This window comes from Stegastes partitus, unplaced genomic scaffold (genome assembly GCF_000690725.1).
Source record: "Stegastes partitus isolate 25-593 unplaced genomic scaffold, Stegastes_partitus-1.0.2 Scaffold1330, whole genome shotgun sequence".
Taxonomy (NCBI): domain Eukaryota; kingdom Metazoa; phylum Chordata; class Actinopteri; family Pomacentridae; genus Stegastes; species Stegastes partitus.
In genome coordinates, this window is record NW_007579061.1 from 29,594 (window position 1) to 49,335 (window position 19,742).

The 19,742-nt window shown below is 39.3% G+C and overlaps 1 protein-coding gene across 1 annotated transcript in view; it reads right to left on the minus strand.

Moving 5' to 3' along the window:
• The window catches only part of pitpnm2 (phosphatidylinositol transfer protein, membrane-associated 2), a 60,841-nt gene that overhangs the window by 29,035 nt on the left and 12,064 nt on the right, over nt 1-19,742 (minus strand). Inside the window, exon 2 of the mRNA XM_008298587.1 lies at nt 10,940-11,166. Within this exon, the coding sequence (XP_008296809.1) occupies nt 10,940-11,017 (78 nt within the window). The 5' untranslated portion in view covers nt 11,018-11,166. The remainder of the gene's footprint in view (nt 1-10,939; nt 11,167-19,742) is intronic.

Genomic DNA, 19,742 nt, shown 5'->3' on the forward strand with positions numbered 1-19,742 from the left:
TTACACATTGCCTGTATAAAGTCAAGACTTTTCCCTGAGATTTTACTACATATTATCTGTACTTGAACATTACCAAGAAAACCTGCAAAATAACAGTAAATATGTAATAAAATCATATCTGAAAACGGTTAAAAACAGTGCATGACAAACACTGCAAACTAACTTTCAAAATATAAATGATCTAACAGACTGCAGTTTTAATTAGTAAATGAGACAACGACGGTTTAATCTTATTGTTGAATGACCACACTGATACTGTGTTCTCGTTTCATGCTGATGATTGAAAACCTATTTTATTCCTTCCAGTGTATTGTGCAGTAGGTCGACAAGCGCCGCTACGTGAATACAAATCATCATGATCATTATTAACAGCAAGAGTGGGGTGTTCGGGGTCAAGAATGAGAGCTCAGATTGAACACGAGCTCTTTCTCCTGAAGACTTCAGGGAGGCGATATCAGTAATGAAGGTCAGAGGAGGCAAACAGCTGGAAAATTGCTGTAATCTAGCAGGTAATGTAATTTAGGTGAGGAGCTGAGGGCCTTAAATTACCCTCCTCGTGTCTGTGTCCCTTCTGGAGAGAGAGCACCGAGGTTTGGTATTATAACACACATCTCAGAGCAAAGAGCTACAGTCGGCTTTACGGCGTCACTCCAGGGAGGTTTGTGGATCTTTATGAAAACAGAGGTGAATCTGGAAGAAAGTTGTACTCTTACACAACAGCCCTAACTGTCAAAGACAAGACAAGAGATAGGAAGCTACATAAGATCAGGCTGTCAGTGGGCTCCTCTGCAGACAGCAGTGTTTGTATATCTGCCTCAGTGTAACCTTCAGCTCCCTCTTTGCTGCTTCACTTGAAAACAGCTGTCAGGTGCAACAACAGTGGCTTCTAAACCAAGGGTGCTGCATCTGCTGCTGAAGCAGCTGAAGCCATCATCAAAATCAAGAAATTTGGAAAGTAGCACCAAGCATTTCATTATGAACACCTGTGCACCTGCTTCACGGAAAAAAAATCTAGTAGATACAGGTGAGAATCGGGCTGGTTTGAGCATTTCTAAACCTGATGATTTCATGAATTTTAACCCCAGATTTGACCCTCAGTCTCTAGAGGTTATCGTTTTGTTGATGATGGACGTCAGAGTTGCTGGAGCTGGCAGAGAGGCTACAGGAAGTCAGATAGCTCCTCTTTACAACTGTGCTGAGCAGACAAGCAGCTCAGACTCACAGTACAACGGACGTCAACAGCAGAAGACCATGTCGGATTCCACTCCTGTCACCTGAGAAGTAGGCGTACTGTAGAACAGAATGGTCTGACTGCACCTCAGTATCATTCTGCTATAGGAGAGACAAAACGCTTGTTTGAGTTTCTTTAAACTAATCACAACTCTCTCAGGCAGAGCTAAATGAAGGATGCCATGACTGTGTCACTACAAAATACTGATGAGGGAAACTTGATGATGGAACTGATTCACATGCAAGGATGAAAACTCCACCATCACTACAAAGGCTAAATCCCTGCAAAAGCAAATGCCACAAAAAACAAAGAAAAAGGTCTGATCGGATCACACCGCTTCCCAACATCCATCCATCCATCCATTTTCTATACACCGCTTAATCCTCATAAGGGTCGCGGGGGGGCTGGAGCCTATCCCAGCCGACTTAGGGCGAAGGCAGGGGACACCCTGGACAGGTCGCCAGTCCATCGCAGGGCCACACTTAGAGACAGACAACCAAGCACACTCACATTCACACCTACGGACAATTTAGAATCACCAATTAACCTCAACATGTTTTTGGACTGTGTGGGAGGAAGCCAGAGAACCCAGAGAGAACCCACGCTGCACGGGGAGAACATGCAAACTCCACGCAGAAATATTCCGGCGAAGGCAGGGGACACCCTGGACAGGTCGCCAGTCCATCGCAGGGCCACACTTAGAGACAGACAACCAAGCACACTCACATTCACACCTACGGACAATTTAGAATCACCAATTAACCTCAACATGTTTTTGGACTGTGTGGGAGGAAGCCAGAGAACCCAGAGAGAACCCACGCTGCACGGGGAGAACATGCAAACTCCACGCAGAAATATTCCGGCGAAGGCAGTGGACACCCTGGACAGGTCACTAGTCTATCACAGGGCTACACTTACAGACAAACAACCAAGCACACTCACATTCAAATAACCCAAGAGTCATGTAGCCCTGTCACTGATGATTAAACATCAGCTCATGACTAGCTAAACAAGGTTTATTCTATGACATTAATTACCAATTTCTGATGTTTCAATTTAATCTACATGTAGAAATCAAAGCAGCTAACCCTACAGTCCTAAAGTTACCATTTTCAGCATGTAGGTTGCTGCTCTGAGGTTGTACATCCAGTGAGTCACACTAGCCAGTTATTGCAGTAAGTCAACTCATAAATGTTGCCACTCGTGCTATTCTGCGGCAGAAACTAGGTGTACTAGTTGTTTAAATGAATTATTCATATTTTAATAATGTATAATGCTGGTTGTCTGATATTTACAGTGTTTTGATCAAATTAACGAGGCTGCTGTCTTAAATTAAATCAGTCTAAATAGTCAGATTCCACTGGGATTCTTATTTTTGTGTTATTTAATTTATTTACTTTCTGTGCCTTTTAGCAATTTGGACCACACAACAGACTTTGCACAGACCCAACTCAAGTATCAGCAGTAGCTTAAAGACTGGGGATAGAAAATTGTGTTTCCAATATTAGGATGAATGTTTGCTGCTTCATTTATTTTACCTCAGTAATTAGATAAGTTCCATTCTTGCAGCAATGCCACTACCGCAAATATTATTGCATTAAGTAACAAAACTAAAAACTCCCTGAAACAATCTATTTTATACACCAGAGGGGAACAAATGTGATGCTTTAGAGGAAACAACTTTTGGCCTTTTGCTGAAAATAAAAATGTAGTACGAGCCCTGATGGTGCTGGAGTCACTGTGAACTCAACCACTTTCTTCCAGTGATTTTACTGTAGAAATTGTGAATCTGTTCACAACAGCTTGGCTTGCTGTGCAGTAAAAGCGTTCAGGGTAAAAAAGCTATAAACAATCATTTTGGCACGTCAGCAGCTGTAAATAATTTAAAAAGTTGCCGCTGCTGTGCCACCTGGACAGATTACGCACAGCCACTCTGTTTGGAGACAGTTTGAATCCTGCTGCTGTGTGATGCCACAGCTATTTGATACAGCCAAAGAAAAGATGGTGACATTCTGCAGTTGTTTGTTCAGTGCAGTTTAAAAGTAGATTTCAAGGGTAACGTTCGTACGTGAGTGGGTAAAACTGTGATAGTAAAGGAGATGGAGGTGAACTGAGCTGATTTGATCTGGATGTTAGAGGATAGAGCTCAGTCCTGGTGGACTCTGGCTCAGTTTAAGCTCTGGTCGCGGTCAAGATAAACATTGTGCTTGCTATTTGAAACAAAATGGCAGAAGACAAAGCTGAAAGATATTTTGAGGAGATTTCCATAAATCTATCTGCCTATTGTGATGCTATCATCCACGTTATTACAATTCATGCTGTGGAGCACTTCTGTAGAAACACAGCAATCTGTTGAATAGTTCTTCTGACATTTCACTCAGATACCTAAAGATGAACCTCATGGTGGCTCTGGAGATAATTTTATATTTACAAATTGTCCAACTACTGACACTGAATAAACAGTTCAGGAAAAGTCAAAGTCATAAGCGTTCCACCTCTCCCAACCATCAATGTCTGCACAAAACTCGACCGTAATCTATCCAATCGTGAGATATTTCAGTTTTGACCAAAGCGGTGGACTGAGACGCAGACGTCTCTACAGCCATAGTGTAGTGTAAAACAAAAGAAGATAGATTCCAGTCACAGCTTAAATACACTTTCATAGAAAAATCTACATGAGAAGACTATAAAGCAGAACTTTTGGAAATTCAATTTTCACATTTTCTGAGAAAAGAAATCTATAGTTTGCTGCTAATTACAATCAAAAGACGGTGTTTAGTAGGTAAACTATGAACTAATGAATCCTTAGACTTAAGTCTGTGTAATGCAGGTGCAAAAAAGTGAACATATACCATAAAAAAATGAAGTTTAACATTTATTTCATGTTTAAATTGAGCTGTTCTTTCAAGGTAATTCTAATTTTATCCGTAATTGGTACTGTACTGCAAAATTATTTTACTACAGATTCCCTGAAAATAGCTTCCAACTAAAAATACAGTTAAATTAAGTCAATATTACAGAACACGTAGGTGCCTTGAAGGGATTTAGAATCTCTGCAGCAGACGACAACCTCTATTCTTGAACCCTCCTCTGAAATAAGGAAAGCAATCTTTAATGGGAAGAAAAGCAAAGAGTTATCAAAGTCTTAAAGTCCTTGACTGTACTACGAAGCAGGGATGTGATGTGGAAGGTTAAGCAGAAGATCTGCATAAGAGTCAGAACTGGGCTGCAAAATGCAGAGAGACATTTATCTACTTTACAAGAACTTATAAAGAAATCAGAGCAAGAAAAAAATGCTAGGAAACATTTTGACCTCTTCATGCTGAGCAGCCTTGGTTAACCTACAGCATATACATTTTAAATTCTAACGGACATCATGAAGTTACCAAAGATACCAAACATGTCAAGCTGAATAGTTGGAAAGTTAAGATGGAACAATGCAACTACAAAGCTTTGGCTTAAATACTTGAATCATTAAGTGGCTTGAGCTGACACAGAAAATATCTGTGATACTGTTAGCGCTATCTTTAAGGAAATCTAGATGTTGAAGGATTACAGAGCTTCAGCCAATTTGCAGAGAGCAAAAGAACGGTTTGAATAGTTAAGAGGCAAAGAAAGACGAGTAGAAGAAGTGAAAGAAAATGAAGCCCATGTCCAATTTGGGAAGTGCTACTAGCTTTGGTGGACCAGGTCTGGTGAATAATAATAGGTCCGGCTTTGCTGTGGGTCTCGTTTCTGCCAGGCTGAGCTGTCCCTGAATAATTTATGTGACACCACAAGGTTAGCATAAACCAGGGGTACATAACTTCCCCCCTCCTACTCCTCAGGCCTTCTGGAGCCTCAGCAGAACCTCATGCATCAAGCGCTATCGCTGGCTGCTCAGAGGTTTCATACAGCTTCTCCCATAGCCCTCTACCATTTTTCAAATCCAGAGATTTGAGTTTGGAATTCGCAACAGACAGTCATGTTTCAAACTGTCAGGCACAGCTGAAATGAAAAAACACAATGGGAGCTCAGACACAAAAATAATCGCACACAATTCTAAAATGAAGTGCAAAAAACAGACTCCCAATTCAGACGTTATCAGCCCATTAAATGCTGCTATCAACGCAGATCATTCCCATACATACAGGCCAGAAGCAACCTCCTTCTCTATCTAGTAGCTCAGTAGACGTATTTTCATTTATTCTGGTAACTGATGAACAGAAAGGGATTGATAACTTGGGCTGCCTCTTACAAAATGGGGCTTTTCAACACGTGGAAAAACATAGCTTGTATTTTAACCCAAACCATGAGCAGGCAGGAACCTAATATATAGACAAATAAATAAATCCCTGTCATTACCATTTAACTTGAAAGAACAAAGCTCAGTGCTGAGCCCTGCAGAGCTGTTAGCGCATCTAATACAATTATGAGCAGAACACAACCAGTTCTAGAGGATGGTCAGGAAGACATGCACAACCTGTGTAATGTAATCAAATATAATGCCACACTTTAGATGCTAATTATTTTGCTGAAACTGATATAAAACTACATTTTTGAGACTGTATGTTGGGCTGACACAGCATAAAAATTGTGTTGACAATTACTTGTGATTTAATTGTCTTTTTCTACTAATTTTATGCCTCTGTTAGTTCTATTAGAGGTATAACCACCTTTGAACGGCACATTTTTGCTCAATCTGACAAATTGTATCATCACAGTTATGGGGCTTTAAAGCCCAGTGGGCCCACAGTTGTGCTAAGATGTTGGGCTTTGTACCTAAGTCCATGATGTTAATGTCAAGTGTTGTCACAGAACAGAACAGAACAGAACAGAACAGAACAGAATAGAATAGAATAGAATAGAATAGAATAGAATAGAATAGAATAGAATAGAATAGAATAGAATAGAATACTTTTCTATTGGTCCCCCATTGGGGGAAATCTACACGTCACAGCAGCATCCAAAAATATAGAAAGTACAAGAAAATAACAATAAGTCAGCAATATGCATCCTGGTGTCCGCACACAGCAGGTCCAAGGCCCCACCGTCTCCGGTTGGGCAGTCCACATGCTGGCTAAATGTGGGGAGAGTTTTTTCAACCCACTGCATTTCAAATGTTGAAAATTAGAAGTTAATGCAATTAAACCATAGAAGAGCAAGGAGGAGCATGCAATGTCAGTGGAAGTAACAATTACATTTTGACATTTTTGTACAGATTATACTATCAAATAAAGAAAAACAAGTAAATAAATGAACTTAAGAATTATTTAGTTCAATATGAAAAAAAGTGTTTCGTAATTAACTGACAGGAGACATTCTTTAAATAGCAAGAAATAATGCATTGTTAGGGGACTATGTTCTGCGGCTAATTAATCCACACTTGATGTTCTAGGGGAATTTACAGCAGCAGGACAGTGTGTGTAGGACTAAGTCACTTCAGTTCAATATAATTCTATTTATGTACTGCCGATTCACAACATAAGTCATTTCAGTGTACTTCACACCAAGGTCAAAACCTAACAATATCATATTACAGAGAGAAACTTGATAATTCTCTTGTAAGCAAGTATTTGGTGACAGCAAAAATGAGGAACAGTGTGTGTTTATTTCAGTTGAGGAACATGTCAGGCAGTTCAAAGGTGTGGCTCACTGATGTATTTCTAAGTATTAGAACAAAAACATTGTTAATGCTCTGTGGGACAATTAAAAAAAATGTAAAAATATCAGATTGCTCCTCTAACTTTTGTGTTTTCAAGATTTTAAAAACTGCCCCACTAAATGTCCTGTTTTAGTGGTGGAACGCCCTTTTCTTTCCTAGACAATTGTATAAAATGGTGAAGTGTCCATGTTATTGTGTCTACCCTCAGCAACATGAATGATGCTCCTAACATATAACTGCATCTAGCATTAAGAGTTATAGGCACAGCGTTGTCATGGTAATGCCGCCTGCACCATCTCTGCCTCGTCCATACCACAAACAAAATGATAGCAGCTGCTGCCACGCTGCTGCTGATGTCACTGGTTACCATGGCAACTTGCGCCCAGCTGTGACGCTGAGCGGGAGGAGGGGTCCAGCAGTGTGTGTGTGTGTGTAGTACTGTGCATTGTCAAAGCTGATAGATCCCTCTGCTCATTTACGGGCATACTTCTGACCGAAGGTGTGGCGATGAAGGTAGAGGTTCAGAAATAAAAAAGAATTTAAATGACAAGGAGTCCAAAAATCAGAAACCACATCAAGAATCAGTCAGATCTTAAATGTAAACCTGGAAATAATGACAAAGTTTAAGGTTTAGAAACATATAGAAACATGAATATTCATTCTGCTCTTTTTCCAGGTCAGCAATCAAACTTGAGCAGATTAGTGACAGCGACCATTCTTTGTATAAAAGGTCAGACTTCCTTGAGTTGAATTCTTCCACTGAAGCAGCATTCAGGTGATACTGGATTTAATCAACTCATCAAATCAACTTGCAACCGTTGTGTACTCGTTATAAACATGGCTGTGCTTAAAGTTTCCAGCAGAACAGTGCTCACTACGTAGCACTGTGCAGCTCTGTCTCCTAAAAGTTACACTCCTACACAACTAAACTGCATTCTCTGCATAAACTGCATTTACGATTTGATGGAAAATTAATTTCTCCCTGGATTTCTTTGACAAGTATCGTTTTCTATAGAATTTATTTAATTGCTTTACTATTACATCATTTCAGCCAATCAGCCATCAGACAGAGCGGGGCTCGTCGCCATGTTTTCATGGAAAATGGAGAAGAAGCTGCAACATGTGTGAGAGGGTGACATTGAAACAAGTTTACTTTCAATATGACCCTTTCACACATGCTGGCAGCTTCTCCCCCATTTTAATTTCTAAACTTGTAAAGAACAAGCTTACTCTCCATAACAAAAAGTCAGTCTAATAAGGCTGTCTTATACAGCCATCTTCCCCTTCTACTTCCTTATGCGGACTTGTTGGCGCCTTGAAGCAATCCTTCTACATCACAGTCTTACCTTTCGGTGGGAAAATACAACTGTTATAGAGGTGTTAACAATTAATCATTAATTGATTAATTGCTGTACTAATTTAACAAATAAGGCACATGCATGTCAGACAAAGTACTGTAGATTAGCTGTGGTACCTGCTGTTAAGGCTGTAAATTATTGGTTAAGAAAACTGTTTTAAATTTGCATCCATTGTTTGCTTTAAAATGAAGTTACAGTCCTTCAGACATAATTAAGTCTACAGTTTAGTGTGTAGAAACATATTGTTTGGGAGCCAGAGTTGCATTACGATAGCGACACTGAAACTGTCAAAGGTCAGATTGTTATTCTGAGCAAAGAGGGGCTTTCTCATTGTCACATAAAGACTAGACTGAAGGTTTTCAAGGGGACAGTGCATCAAAAACACTTTGTGGAAACTGGATTCAAAGCACAAAGTGAGCACACCATCAGAAGATAAATACTTCAAGCTTTGAGAGGGAAAAATGCAACTCTATCACAGATACAGAAATGACTAAATAAAGAACGCAAGACTCCAAACAGTAAAAGTCCTGTCAAAAAAAGAGTGTCTAGTCTCAGAGGACAAGAAACCCCTCTTAACCAGTTTTTTGTAGAAAGCCAAGCACTTGTGGTGGGCGAGAACATACTGTAGCATAGTAGATGATAAATCCTAGTTAGAGATTAATGGCAATAATATAAGGGTGTAAGTAAGTAGGCCAACAGGAGCAAGAATATCACAGTGGATCAGTTATGGAGAAGGATTCATACTGCAGCAAGATAATGAACCCAAACAAACCTCAAAGCTTTGAAGACCAAAGAAGACCAAGAAGTGCTGACTGTCATGGACTTTCAGGTAAAGTCAGAATTTTGGACCCCACTGTGTATTTGCTGCAAGTGCCTGAAGTATGTAAAAGCTCAGATAAAATACAATCAAAAGACAAAGAAAATGAGATACATAAGAATAAGAAAAGAAACTTCATACTCTTCTTATTTAGATGCTCCTGGAAACATGTTTTAAGACCACAAGCTGAAACAGGTTGATTCAAAAGTAAAATTGTTGTTTATTTTTCCACAATTTATGGCTCATAACCAAATTAGACCAAAATATGTTGATTGTGTTTTTTTCTTTTTCATTTATCCTCTGGGAAAAGACGATTAAAAAAATACAGTTTTAAGCTTCTGTGTGTATTTGCACAAAATTATGAAGGAAACACAAACCACCGGCATATGGAGCACCATCTGCTCTGCAGAATGACACTGCCCCCGTGACCCTTTAACCACGCTTCCTCACCGCTCTTGTTCTGGTACAGGGTGGTACGATGACACCTTAAACTCCTGACCTCCACTCCGACCCGGATCACTGCCCAGAGTCAGAAAAATACTCCAACTTCCTCATTAACAGCAAGGCTCTTCTCTCAGCAAATTTCTTTCCACTTAGAGAAGCAGATTTTAATTAATGTACTCATCTTCTTTTGACAAAGTTCAGCCAAACAAGTAAACAACTAATTATTGCTGCTTTACAGTCAGGTTATATCTACCATATCTTGATTAAAATTTTAAATAAAGTAAAACCGGTATAAAGTTCTACATCATGTTTCATTGATAGTGACATTAAATTTTAAATAAATGTATTCATGAAACATCCACTGACATCTCAGTTGGCTTTCAAACTTTTTAAGACAAACCATATAGTCTTTAAAGAAAGGTGACATAAAAAGTGTTTCCACAGTTTTTGTTTTGAAGAAAAAAATAAAACATTTGAATCCAGAAATAAATTTGTAGTCAGATTTTCCAACATACCGAAATACTTTTTTTTGGTAATTAAAATTGTTTATTGTTTGAGGAATTAGTTGTTTGTCTATTTTTAATGTCACAAATGTCATTTTATGCGTTCAATTGTACAAAATTTCAGTACTGGTTTTTCAAAGTAACAAAAAGATACCGTTGCTGATCATGGTCCAGATTTTACATTTTTGGAAGTTTTTACAGTCTGTTCCGTAGGTTCTGTCATTCAGCATATTTAATTGGAAACAAAACTGTGGAGCTTTTTATTGTCTTTCAACATTTTATAATTAAACATGTATTTGTTTATTTTGTTCATGTACCGCAACGACAACATCTAATTGGTACTGGGGGAGGGCTTCTGGATTTTTAGAAGAGTTTAACTAGAGAGTTTAATAAAAATACTATGTTAGGCTGGACAATGGATGTATGTAGCTGCATGAAAGCGCTTCATTCATTTAATTTAAGGACAACTAAAACAGATAATTGATACTACCTTTAAGAGTCAAATCACGCCTTTAATTTCAGTAGATTTACATCAGTACAGATAAAACTGTGTGGGAAAAACAGCTGTTTGATGATATGTGTCCAAAGTTTAGGGGTTCAAAAGTAACTAGACAGTTCACTAAATCATTATATTTGATATTATGTAGTGAATTAGTTTTTTCTTCTACAAAATATATTTTAGTTTTTTATATCAACACCAAAACAGGCTGACCGAAGGTTTGTTGATATATTTGCTGAGCTTTAAATAGTGTTTGAATGGTTGATGAGATGAAAGCTTTCGGACATGTGCGCATACAATACAATGAAGTCTAATCTTTGCCGTTCAATTGTTGCCCTGAGTCTGGTTGTTATCAGTGGCATGTCTGAGTGGAACCAGGGGAGAACAACATAAATACAGAGTGTGGTGTTTGCTAATGACGCTGTCTGAAGAAAACTACTCACCTGGATCATGTAGAGTTGAGCAATGCGGTACTCCTCCACGCTCATCGGCATGGGGATACGATACTCCTTGATCAGCATGGTTGGTTGTGCTTGAATTGAGCCGACTCTGCGAGTGTGTGTGTGTCCAGAGGGGAAGCAGTGTAAGAGGGTAGACGCTCCTCTTGGTTGGCTTCGCTACCCAAGCAGCATGTTCAAACAGCGAGGACGGGACTCGTCATTATTCACACCTGAGGCAGAAAAGAAAAGCCATTCAGCGGGGAAAACACATTTCAGCTTACAGTGTAGGGAGGAGTTCGCATGTTTGTCTCAAGGATTAAATCCCCCCATGCATAAGCCAACACATCCTGTGTGTGTCGTCCAGCCAGCCCTCCTGCAGATCTATTACAAGGTAATCCACTGACCCAGCAACAGCCCTGAAATCCCCCAGCAACCTAAATCCCAACTCTGTCACACTGAAGATGCAGCCAAGTCGTGATCAATGTGGCCTTTAAATCCCTCATTTTCTGTGCCACTGTGTGCAGTGGGGGAAAGTACATTTATTCACGTATGGAATGAGAGGTGTTTCAGTATTTCTTTACATTACAGTACTATATAGAGTTTATAGTATTTATTAATTTATTATATGTTGACCTTCTTCTCCACCACATTATAAAGGGAAATGTTGTACTTTTTACTTAATTTACTAGATCAGGGGTATTCAATTAAAAGTCACTGAGGTCCAGGTATTAAAATTTCCTCCAAGTAAAAGGTCCAAACCGAAGTCCAGTTTGTGTCTTATAGCCTTCCCCTATGGCCACATTTTCATGGTTTCAACAAAACTTATTGTCAATTTACAGTGTAGGATATGTTGAATTAAGTGCACAGTTAGCTCTTTTATCATATATATAAGTAAAAAAAAAAAAAATGAGGCCTTTATTTCAGATCAGAGAGAACAAAAATCTCAGAATAAAATACATTTTAAAAAGTGCAAACAGAGCCGAATAACCCTTTTATCTCTTAAATTAAAGCGGTCACAGCCTAAAGAACTGAAGGCCTCCACTTCAAGTAAAAAAGTCTTTCGTTTCCATGTTGCTGGGCTGTAAATGTGCGTGATGATCAATCTGTCATACAGGGCTGCAGCTCGGTTATTTTGTGTGCCCTCAGCTCGAACTTCAGGGGATAACTTCACTCAAAAGAGCTGTGCTTTGTTTTGTAGTGGCGCTTCACGTTGCTACTTTTAATTAATGCCACGTTTTCAGAGCATATGAGGCACACTGGTTGTGAACTGCCTGACGGAAGAATGAACATACATTTCTCCGTCCACTTATCTTCAAAGCAGCGGTTTTCCTCGTGAACCTTCCTTCTTTTGGAGCAAGTCATGCTGTCGTCACTGTCTCGTCCTATCTGCTCTGCTGTATAGGCAAAAGTGATGTGTCATACGCAGTGAATCAGAAGAGCCAACTACCATCAAGTGAGAGCCCGACTTTGGTTTTTGTTTCGCTGCTCAGTGGCTCAGCTCAGTTCACGGCAGAACTTTGTTTTGACTGGCAGCATGGCGGCCTTGTGGCCAATCACATGTGAAGATTTAGCACCACAGCTGATGTTATAATGGAGATGCGATAATATCTTGAGGAACCCCTCATCCAAAGAGCAGAAGACCCACTGAGCTGGTGGCAGGCCAAGCCCTCAGTCCTCCCCCACCTGGTGAAGGTGATGGAGGGGAGACTGTGTATTATGGCAACATCTGTTCCCTCTGAGAGAGTCTTCTCAAAAACAGGGCAGATAATAACCGAGAGGAGAAGCCGCATCAGCCCAGCCAAACTGAGACATTTCATTTTTTGAATGCAAACCTGCACTAAGGACACACTGTTTGGTGTTTGAACTGAGTTTTGATCTGTTTCTGTTCTGGTTCTGTTCGGTGGGTTTGTTTGCAGTGTTTTGTTTATTTGTTTTCATGTTAAATTAAGATTAAAAGTTTGATTACTATATTAAACAAAAGTAAGAATGCCTGCTTTTGTAACATAAAAATACACGAAATTAGGTCATTATAAGGCTTCTCATACAAAACACTAAATTCATAAGGGTTTATCAACACACAAAGCATTCGTATTTGCCAAGTTAGGCTAAAGTATGAGGCTACAGATGATAATAAATTTAGAGCCATTTGGGAGCCGAAAGAGCCGGCTCTTCTTTGGGAGCCATGCCACAACAGCCGACTCTTTGAAAAGAGAGGAACTTCCCATCACTAATAGGCAAGCGCAAAGTGGCAGCAGCAGCAAGCTGTGGCAGCGCGCTGGCCATGCAGGATAACCAAACGATTTCATTGGCTGACTCAGTGGAGCTATTGCCGTATTAACTGGAGTAGCAGCGCCCACTGTCTATAGCTGCGACCGTCGGAAAAAATGCTCCATGAAAAGCTATTCTCATGAATTTATCAGAAATTGGTCACGGGTCCCGACAGAACCATCACTCGGTCCGGATCCGAACTGAGGTCCACCATTTGGTGATGCCTGTACTAGATGTTATTACTTATTTTACAGACAAAACCCATATGACTAGTTTATTAAATATGCTGCTTTGTTCAGTACATTTATTTCTAAACAAATTTTGCTCTTGAAGCATATTTTTTAATCTGCAAGATACTCATTGTTTTACCACTAGGGGCAGCAGAAACATGACATAATATCATCTTTAAATATGACACACTGAAATTGTTAGCAGACAGTTATTGAGCAAGACTGTGATATATTTGGAGTCAATAGCCTTTTTCCATTGCAGGAACTTGCGGGGCTGTGTTAGGGCAGTTAAACCTTTGTGAGTGTTACAGCCGCAAGAACCACCCCTTTAGAACCCCTGTTTTGATAGAGGAAAAGCAGCCTTGAAAAACTGCCGTGCTGATTGGTTTGATTCCGAGAGGAAAAGAATCACCATTTCTTTCTGTCCCTCTAACATCCCCATCCTTGTTAGTGATAGTGTTCTCTAAAAAAGCAGTTTTTCATTGCAGGAACATGGGGGTTTGCTTGAGGTGGTGCGAATGTTCACACCTAATCAGCACTTTCAGCCATTCTGTTTCCATTTTGGTAAAGAATCCAACAGCTTTGACAACAACAACAACTCAGAGTGCGGCAAAAAAAAAAAAAATATATATATATAGTAGCTACTGGACGCAAGTCAAGGTCTGTGAGCCCAAAGGAAATAAAAATGATCACAGAACTGAAAGTACATCCAGTAACTATCTGTCGGTATTTCGGTGCACTCTGAGCTAACGTCACGATTGAAGCTACTGGATTCTCCACAAAATCAAAAGGCTGAAAGGGCTGATTAGGTGCTGTCTTGTAAATGTTGGCACCGCTAAGAGATTATTTTCACTACTGATTAACCTGTTGATCATTTTTTCTACTAGTTGCTTACAAATGTTACAAAATTTTAAAAAAAATAAAAAAAAAACAAGCCCTTAAAAAGGTCAAAATCCTCTGAAAAAATAGCTTTTTTTTTTTTTTTTTTTTTTTTTTAATGTAACCAGTGGGACAAAAGGAGAAATTAGAAGCTAGAATTTCAGAATACTTGACATTTTTCAGAAAAAAATAACATGTTAAGAAATTGTCAAGAGTTAGGCAGATCAGTTTTTTGGCACACTCCGAGGTAATGTGCTGTCAAAGCTGTTGGATCCTACACTGCAATAATAACAAGAAGGCTGACAGGGACGACTTCACAGTGGAAAGTTGCACATTAATATTCACTTTCATTGAGCTTGGTTTTTGGTCCACCAACTGCTTTCACTACTCAAAGTTCCATTACGTCCATCATCTAGTCTCCACTGGTCTTTCAGTGCTTCAGACCTTTTTCTTTGAAAACCTGCCTGCTGCAGCTGAAAACATCACTGAGAAAACAGTAAAATTGCAGCTGGACGCACAAACAATGAGCTGAAACTCATTATACAGCTCTGTAAAGCCCAGTGAAGCTTTGCCACTATCTTCACAATGCCATTTAATCCATTTCTGTTACAAAAATATTGCTTAAAGCTGCTGTAAGCTGCTTTTGGTGTTAATACTTCTATACTTAAATAAGACCTTAAATGCAGGACTTTTCTTTGTAACAGAGTATTTTTATTTGTGTGGTATTAGTGCTGTGTGTGTAGGCTTTGAACAGGCTGCTCCTCTGATCTGTCTCTGATCTCCCTCCATGAGAATATTGAGAGTAATGGCTCATCTGCTCCCTAAAAATTCACCTCCGTCATCTTTTCTTTCAACATCGACACCCATCCATCCAAACAGTGCTGACAGAGTGAGGCTGCTGTACTGTTCTTCGACCTGCTGCAGCGACTAGTCACGCTCTGAAGAGGGTCACATGACAATGACTGTTTAATCTTAGACAGATGATGGTGGACTATAAATCTGATGTTGACTTAACATGACAGGGAAGAAGCTGATGTCAAATGAGAAGTGTTTGTAGGTTGTGTCTGTCCATCAGTGCATGATTAGGCAGAGCTTGTTTGGCCAAGCTGCTGTAACAGATGAACTGTAAAGGTCAGGGAGTGCAGTGACAGTGAAGACTCCCTGAAAGCTTTATTAGGCTTCATTAACTTTTTATTTTTATATTAAAGTGGCTACAACCATATAATAAAAATAAAATGACAGAGTGAAAACAGCTTCTGGGAGTGATGAACCCATTGTGAATTATCTATTACTGCAGCTCTTGTCAACTTTACAGAGCTTTAGAATCAGTTTCAGTTCATAAATTTACTGTTTTGGTTCAATCTCACTGCTCTTACAGTGTTGTATTCAGCCACAGCAGGCAGCTGTTTTCAGAAACAACCTCAAAAAACCCATAATTCACTAGCTGGTGAACACAGTGGAGCATTTAGCTGCTAAAGAGGCAGATATTTCCCTCAGGAGTTGGTGGATTAGAGCCTCTTCCAAACTGAACACAGCAAAGTTTCTTTTTTTAAAAGGAACTAAACGAAAAAGACATTTGCTGTTAACAGGCAATGATAGTACCAACTTAAAATGTTGATATTTTTTCAAACATTTCAAACAAAAGCTTTAAAATAAGCACCAATAGACAAAAAACAGTCAGGAAGAGATGTTAACAGATGAAATGAGAGACTCAAAAAAGAGCATAAATAGACACAAGTAAAACAGAGAGAGAGCTGTAAAGAGATGCTGAATGAACAGATATAGGTGCAAAACCATGGCAAAGAGAGACACAACAACCAAAAACAGATGCAAACTGATCGCAAAATGACGCAAATCAACAGAAAAACTGAATTAGAAAGGAACACAAATCAACATCTATCAGTCACAAAGAGAATCACAACATTTAGTAAGAGATGCAAAATAAACACAAACAGAAACAAAATGACTGCCAAGACACAAAAAGGCTACTATAAAATGAAAAATGACCATAACAAAACAAATAAATCAGGAAGACATGCAAAACTAAACAAAAGGATGCAAATGGCACTATAAAGAGAAACAAATGCGCTGAAATACGCAAAAGAGCCACTGCAAGATGCAAAACAACCACCAAGACAAAAAAATTACCACACTGACTCGAAACAATCAGAAACAGATGCAAACAGACCACAAAAAGATAGAAACAACTAAACACAAAATAAACAGAGACACAAAAACACCACTACAAGATGCAAAATAACAGCAAAGAGATGCCTAATGAGCAATGATAAATGCAAAAACCTCGGGGAAGAAAGTCAAAACGACTGCCAAGACAGCCTAACCGGCCACTATGAGATACAAAATGACAATGCAGGACACAAATCAACCACAAAAAAAAAGACACAAAGCAGTCACAAAGAGATGCAAATAAATCTCACAGAGATAGAACCAAGCAAAAACAAATGTATAAGAAACACAGACTGTCACAAAACAACTTCTTAAAGAAACAAAAAGAGCACAAGATTCCAAATGATCGCTAATGCAAAAACTATTGTCAAGGAAGACAAAACGACTGCTCAGACACACAAAAGGCTTACAGGAAGCAAAACAATCACAAAGACATACAAAATGACCGCATATCCACATTACTGCTGGTGATGCATCATTCATTTTGAGTGTCTTGCCCCTAAGTAGGAGGTACAGGTGGCCTTTGCAAGTCTGTGATAAGGGACCTGCTGTCTGATGCTCAATAGGGTATTTTTAAATACTTTTATAAAAGATTAACTTTATTATATGCCTTTACAATGCATATGATAACAGCAGGTACAGGTGTTAAAGCTGCAGTCTTCTCTATCAGCCATGAATGAACATTCAAATCTGAGCTGCTCTCAAGAGGCAGTAATGTACGGTGGTATTTACTGCGCAGAGGGAGTTTATGCTCTGATGCAATTACAGCAGAGAAATGGAGTGGCATTTCTCACTGAATCCTGTGAAGAATGAGTCCTTGACCTACAGGGGAACTGCTATATATAGACACTCAGTAATCCCCATAAAGCAGAATGTGAGACAGATGAAACCTGACACGTAGACTGATAAACAGACAGATAGTGCTGTGAATGACAAATGGGTCTCTTTTTTTTCTTTTTTTTTATGCAAAAGGATTTTTATGTTTTATTGCCTGCATCAGCTCCGTGAGCAGTGAGTCAGCACATCAAACACAGCTGCCTCCATCCACTGAAGATGAACACGAAAAAAAGAGGAGGGCTGCCATAATAGAAGGGCAATGATTAGTCGATAGACAGAATTAATCAACACCTATTTAAATAATCAACTAAACGTTCTTCGAAGCAAAATGTTAACATTTTCAAGTTTTGGTTTGTTGCAAATTGACTATTTTTGTTTTTGGAAAATTGCTTGGACAAATGAGAAAGAAGTGAAAACATCACTTTGGACTCATTTACGGCCGAAACGATTGATCCAAAGTGGCAGCTACCATCAATGACAGCAGAAGCCAATTAAAATGTGCCTTAAAGGTGCAATAACACAGATCGCTGGCTATGCCAATATTAAAATCCATTCAAAAAGGGTCAACTTCTAAGTAAATTCATATTTTCCACAAGTCATAACAGTCTCATTCACTAACTTCGGATGTTGCTGTCTTTATATACATTGTATGGTCTAGCACAGGACCTGGCATTTTAACAGTCTAGTAGAGGCTGAACAAAATTCTGTTTAAGTATTTTCAGATAAATGAATAATAACAATAACAATAATGAATCAACCTTTCTGCAGTCACTGTTTTGAGCCTATTTCTGCCTGACTTTACAGCATGTTCCTCTATGTAGTATTTCTTAACTTCTAATGACTTCATCTCACATGACTTCATAAGATGCTTGTAGACACCAACTCTACAGCTCTAAAGGGTATTTTAGCAGCTTGTAGTTTTGGTTTCCTGAAGTTCATTGATGCATCTTCAGTGTTGGTTCTAGATGCTTGATAAAGTCACTGGGCACTACCTGCTCAGCACTCAACAGCAACCAGAGTCTGAGACTATCTTGATAACATCTGGCAATTGAAGAGACAGATAATTGCCTCAGCAGGTGGTAGAGACCAAAAACGGAACTAAAAGAGAGTGAACTGGACTCAGATAAATGCAAATATGACAACGATTGTTGCCTTATACCTGCTGGATGTGTATATTAGCAACTGTTTGCTATCATGTTCAACACATCAAGTGAAAAGAGGGCAATGTGTTAGTTTTTAACTTATCTTCATCAGGTGGACACAAATGGGTACAAACTGTCTATCGCTGTCTGTCAGAAACAGACATGGAGAGCTAATCAAACAGTACAAGAGGTCTGTACACAGGGCAGACGAACAGATCACTTTTCCACTTGGTCCTACATGTAAAAGTAAGCTTTACAGACTATTTAGTGTGTTTGCAACATACTGTACGTAGGACAGTATATTTCTATATTGTATGCCTGATGGCACTATACAGTAAACCACAGGATTTATTTCAATCCGCACTAATAGGATGAGCACTTGGCTCTCAAACTAAAACATTAAACACTTACTTGGCACACCACCACATGCTTCAAATGCACTTTTTGGAATAACAGGGCATAGTTTATCACCATGTGAAGTAGTGCTTTCTATCTCAGCATTAGAGCCTAAATATGGCTCCATTCCCAATAATTACTTTAGGAATGTCCACCACTGATTTCAAACTGAAACAAAGATCCTTTGGGCTTTTGGCCTGTGTCCAACGGAGGTACCAAACCCCAGCACATTCTTCTTTCCCTGTGCACTTCTATTTACTGTAATCCATTTAACTGATTAGGTTTGCAGCTCTTGCTGTCGCACTAGGAATGAAACAATCATAAAATAAGATTGTCCTTTATAGAATTCAACTGTGAGCAGAGCTTTGATGACTCAAACTACAACAAATGGATGGAAATACTTTGACAATCAGCAACAAAATCAGATGGAGCATTGACTATGCAGCTGTGGGGACATTTTCAAGAAGCCTATAGTTTTTTGGTCAAATTCAAAAGTTTTCTAATTGAGCCCAAAATCACAACCAGTGTCAGCGTCTGGGCTTGCTCTGCAGAAAAAGTAAATGTTTCATCTACAGCACGAAGAGGGCGACTGGCTGCCAGCTGCCCTCTATCAAAGTCCTGTCTAATGGCAGACGGAGAAAGCCTACAGCTAAATTGTACCAAATTTGCCACTGAGGCAGAGGAGTCAGAGTAAAGCAGCTCTGGTCCATTAAACACAGCAGCTGGTTCCTGAGGGCTGACTTCTGGCTCGACCGACCCCCTGGAGAATCAGCCCACCAAACACTTATTCACATTAAACTCAACCCAAAGTGCACCATCCAATCATAGACACTGATGTGAATGTCCATCCATCCATCCATCCATCCA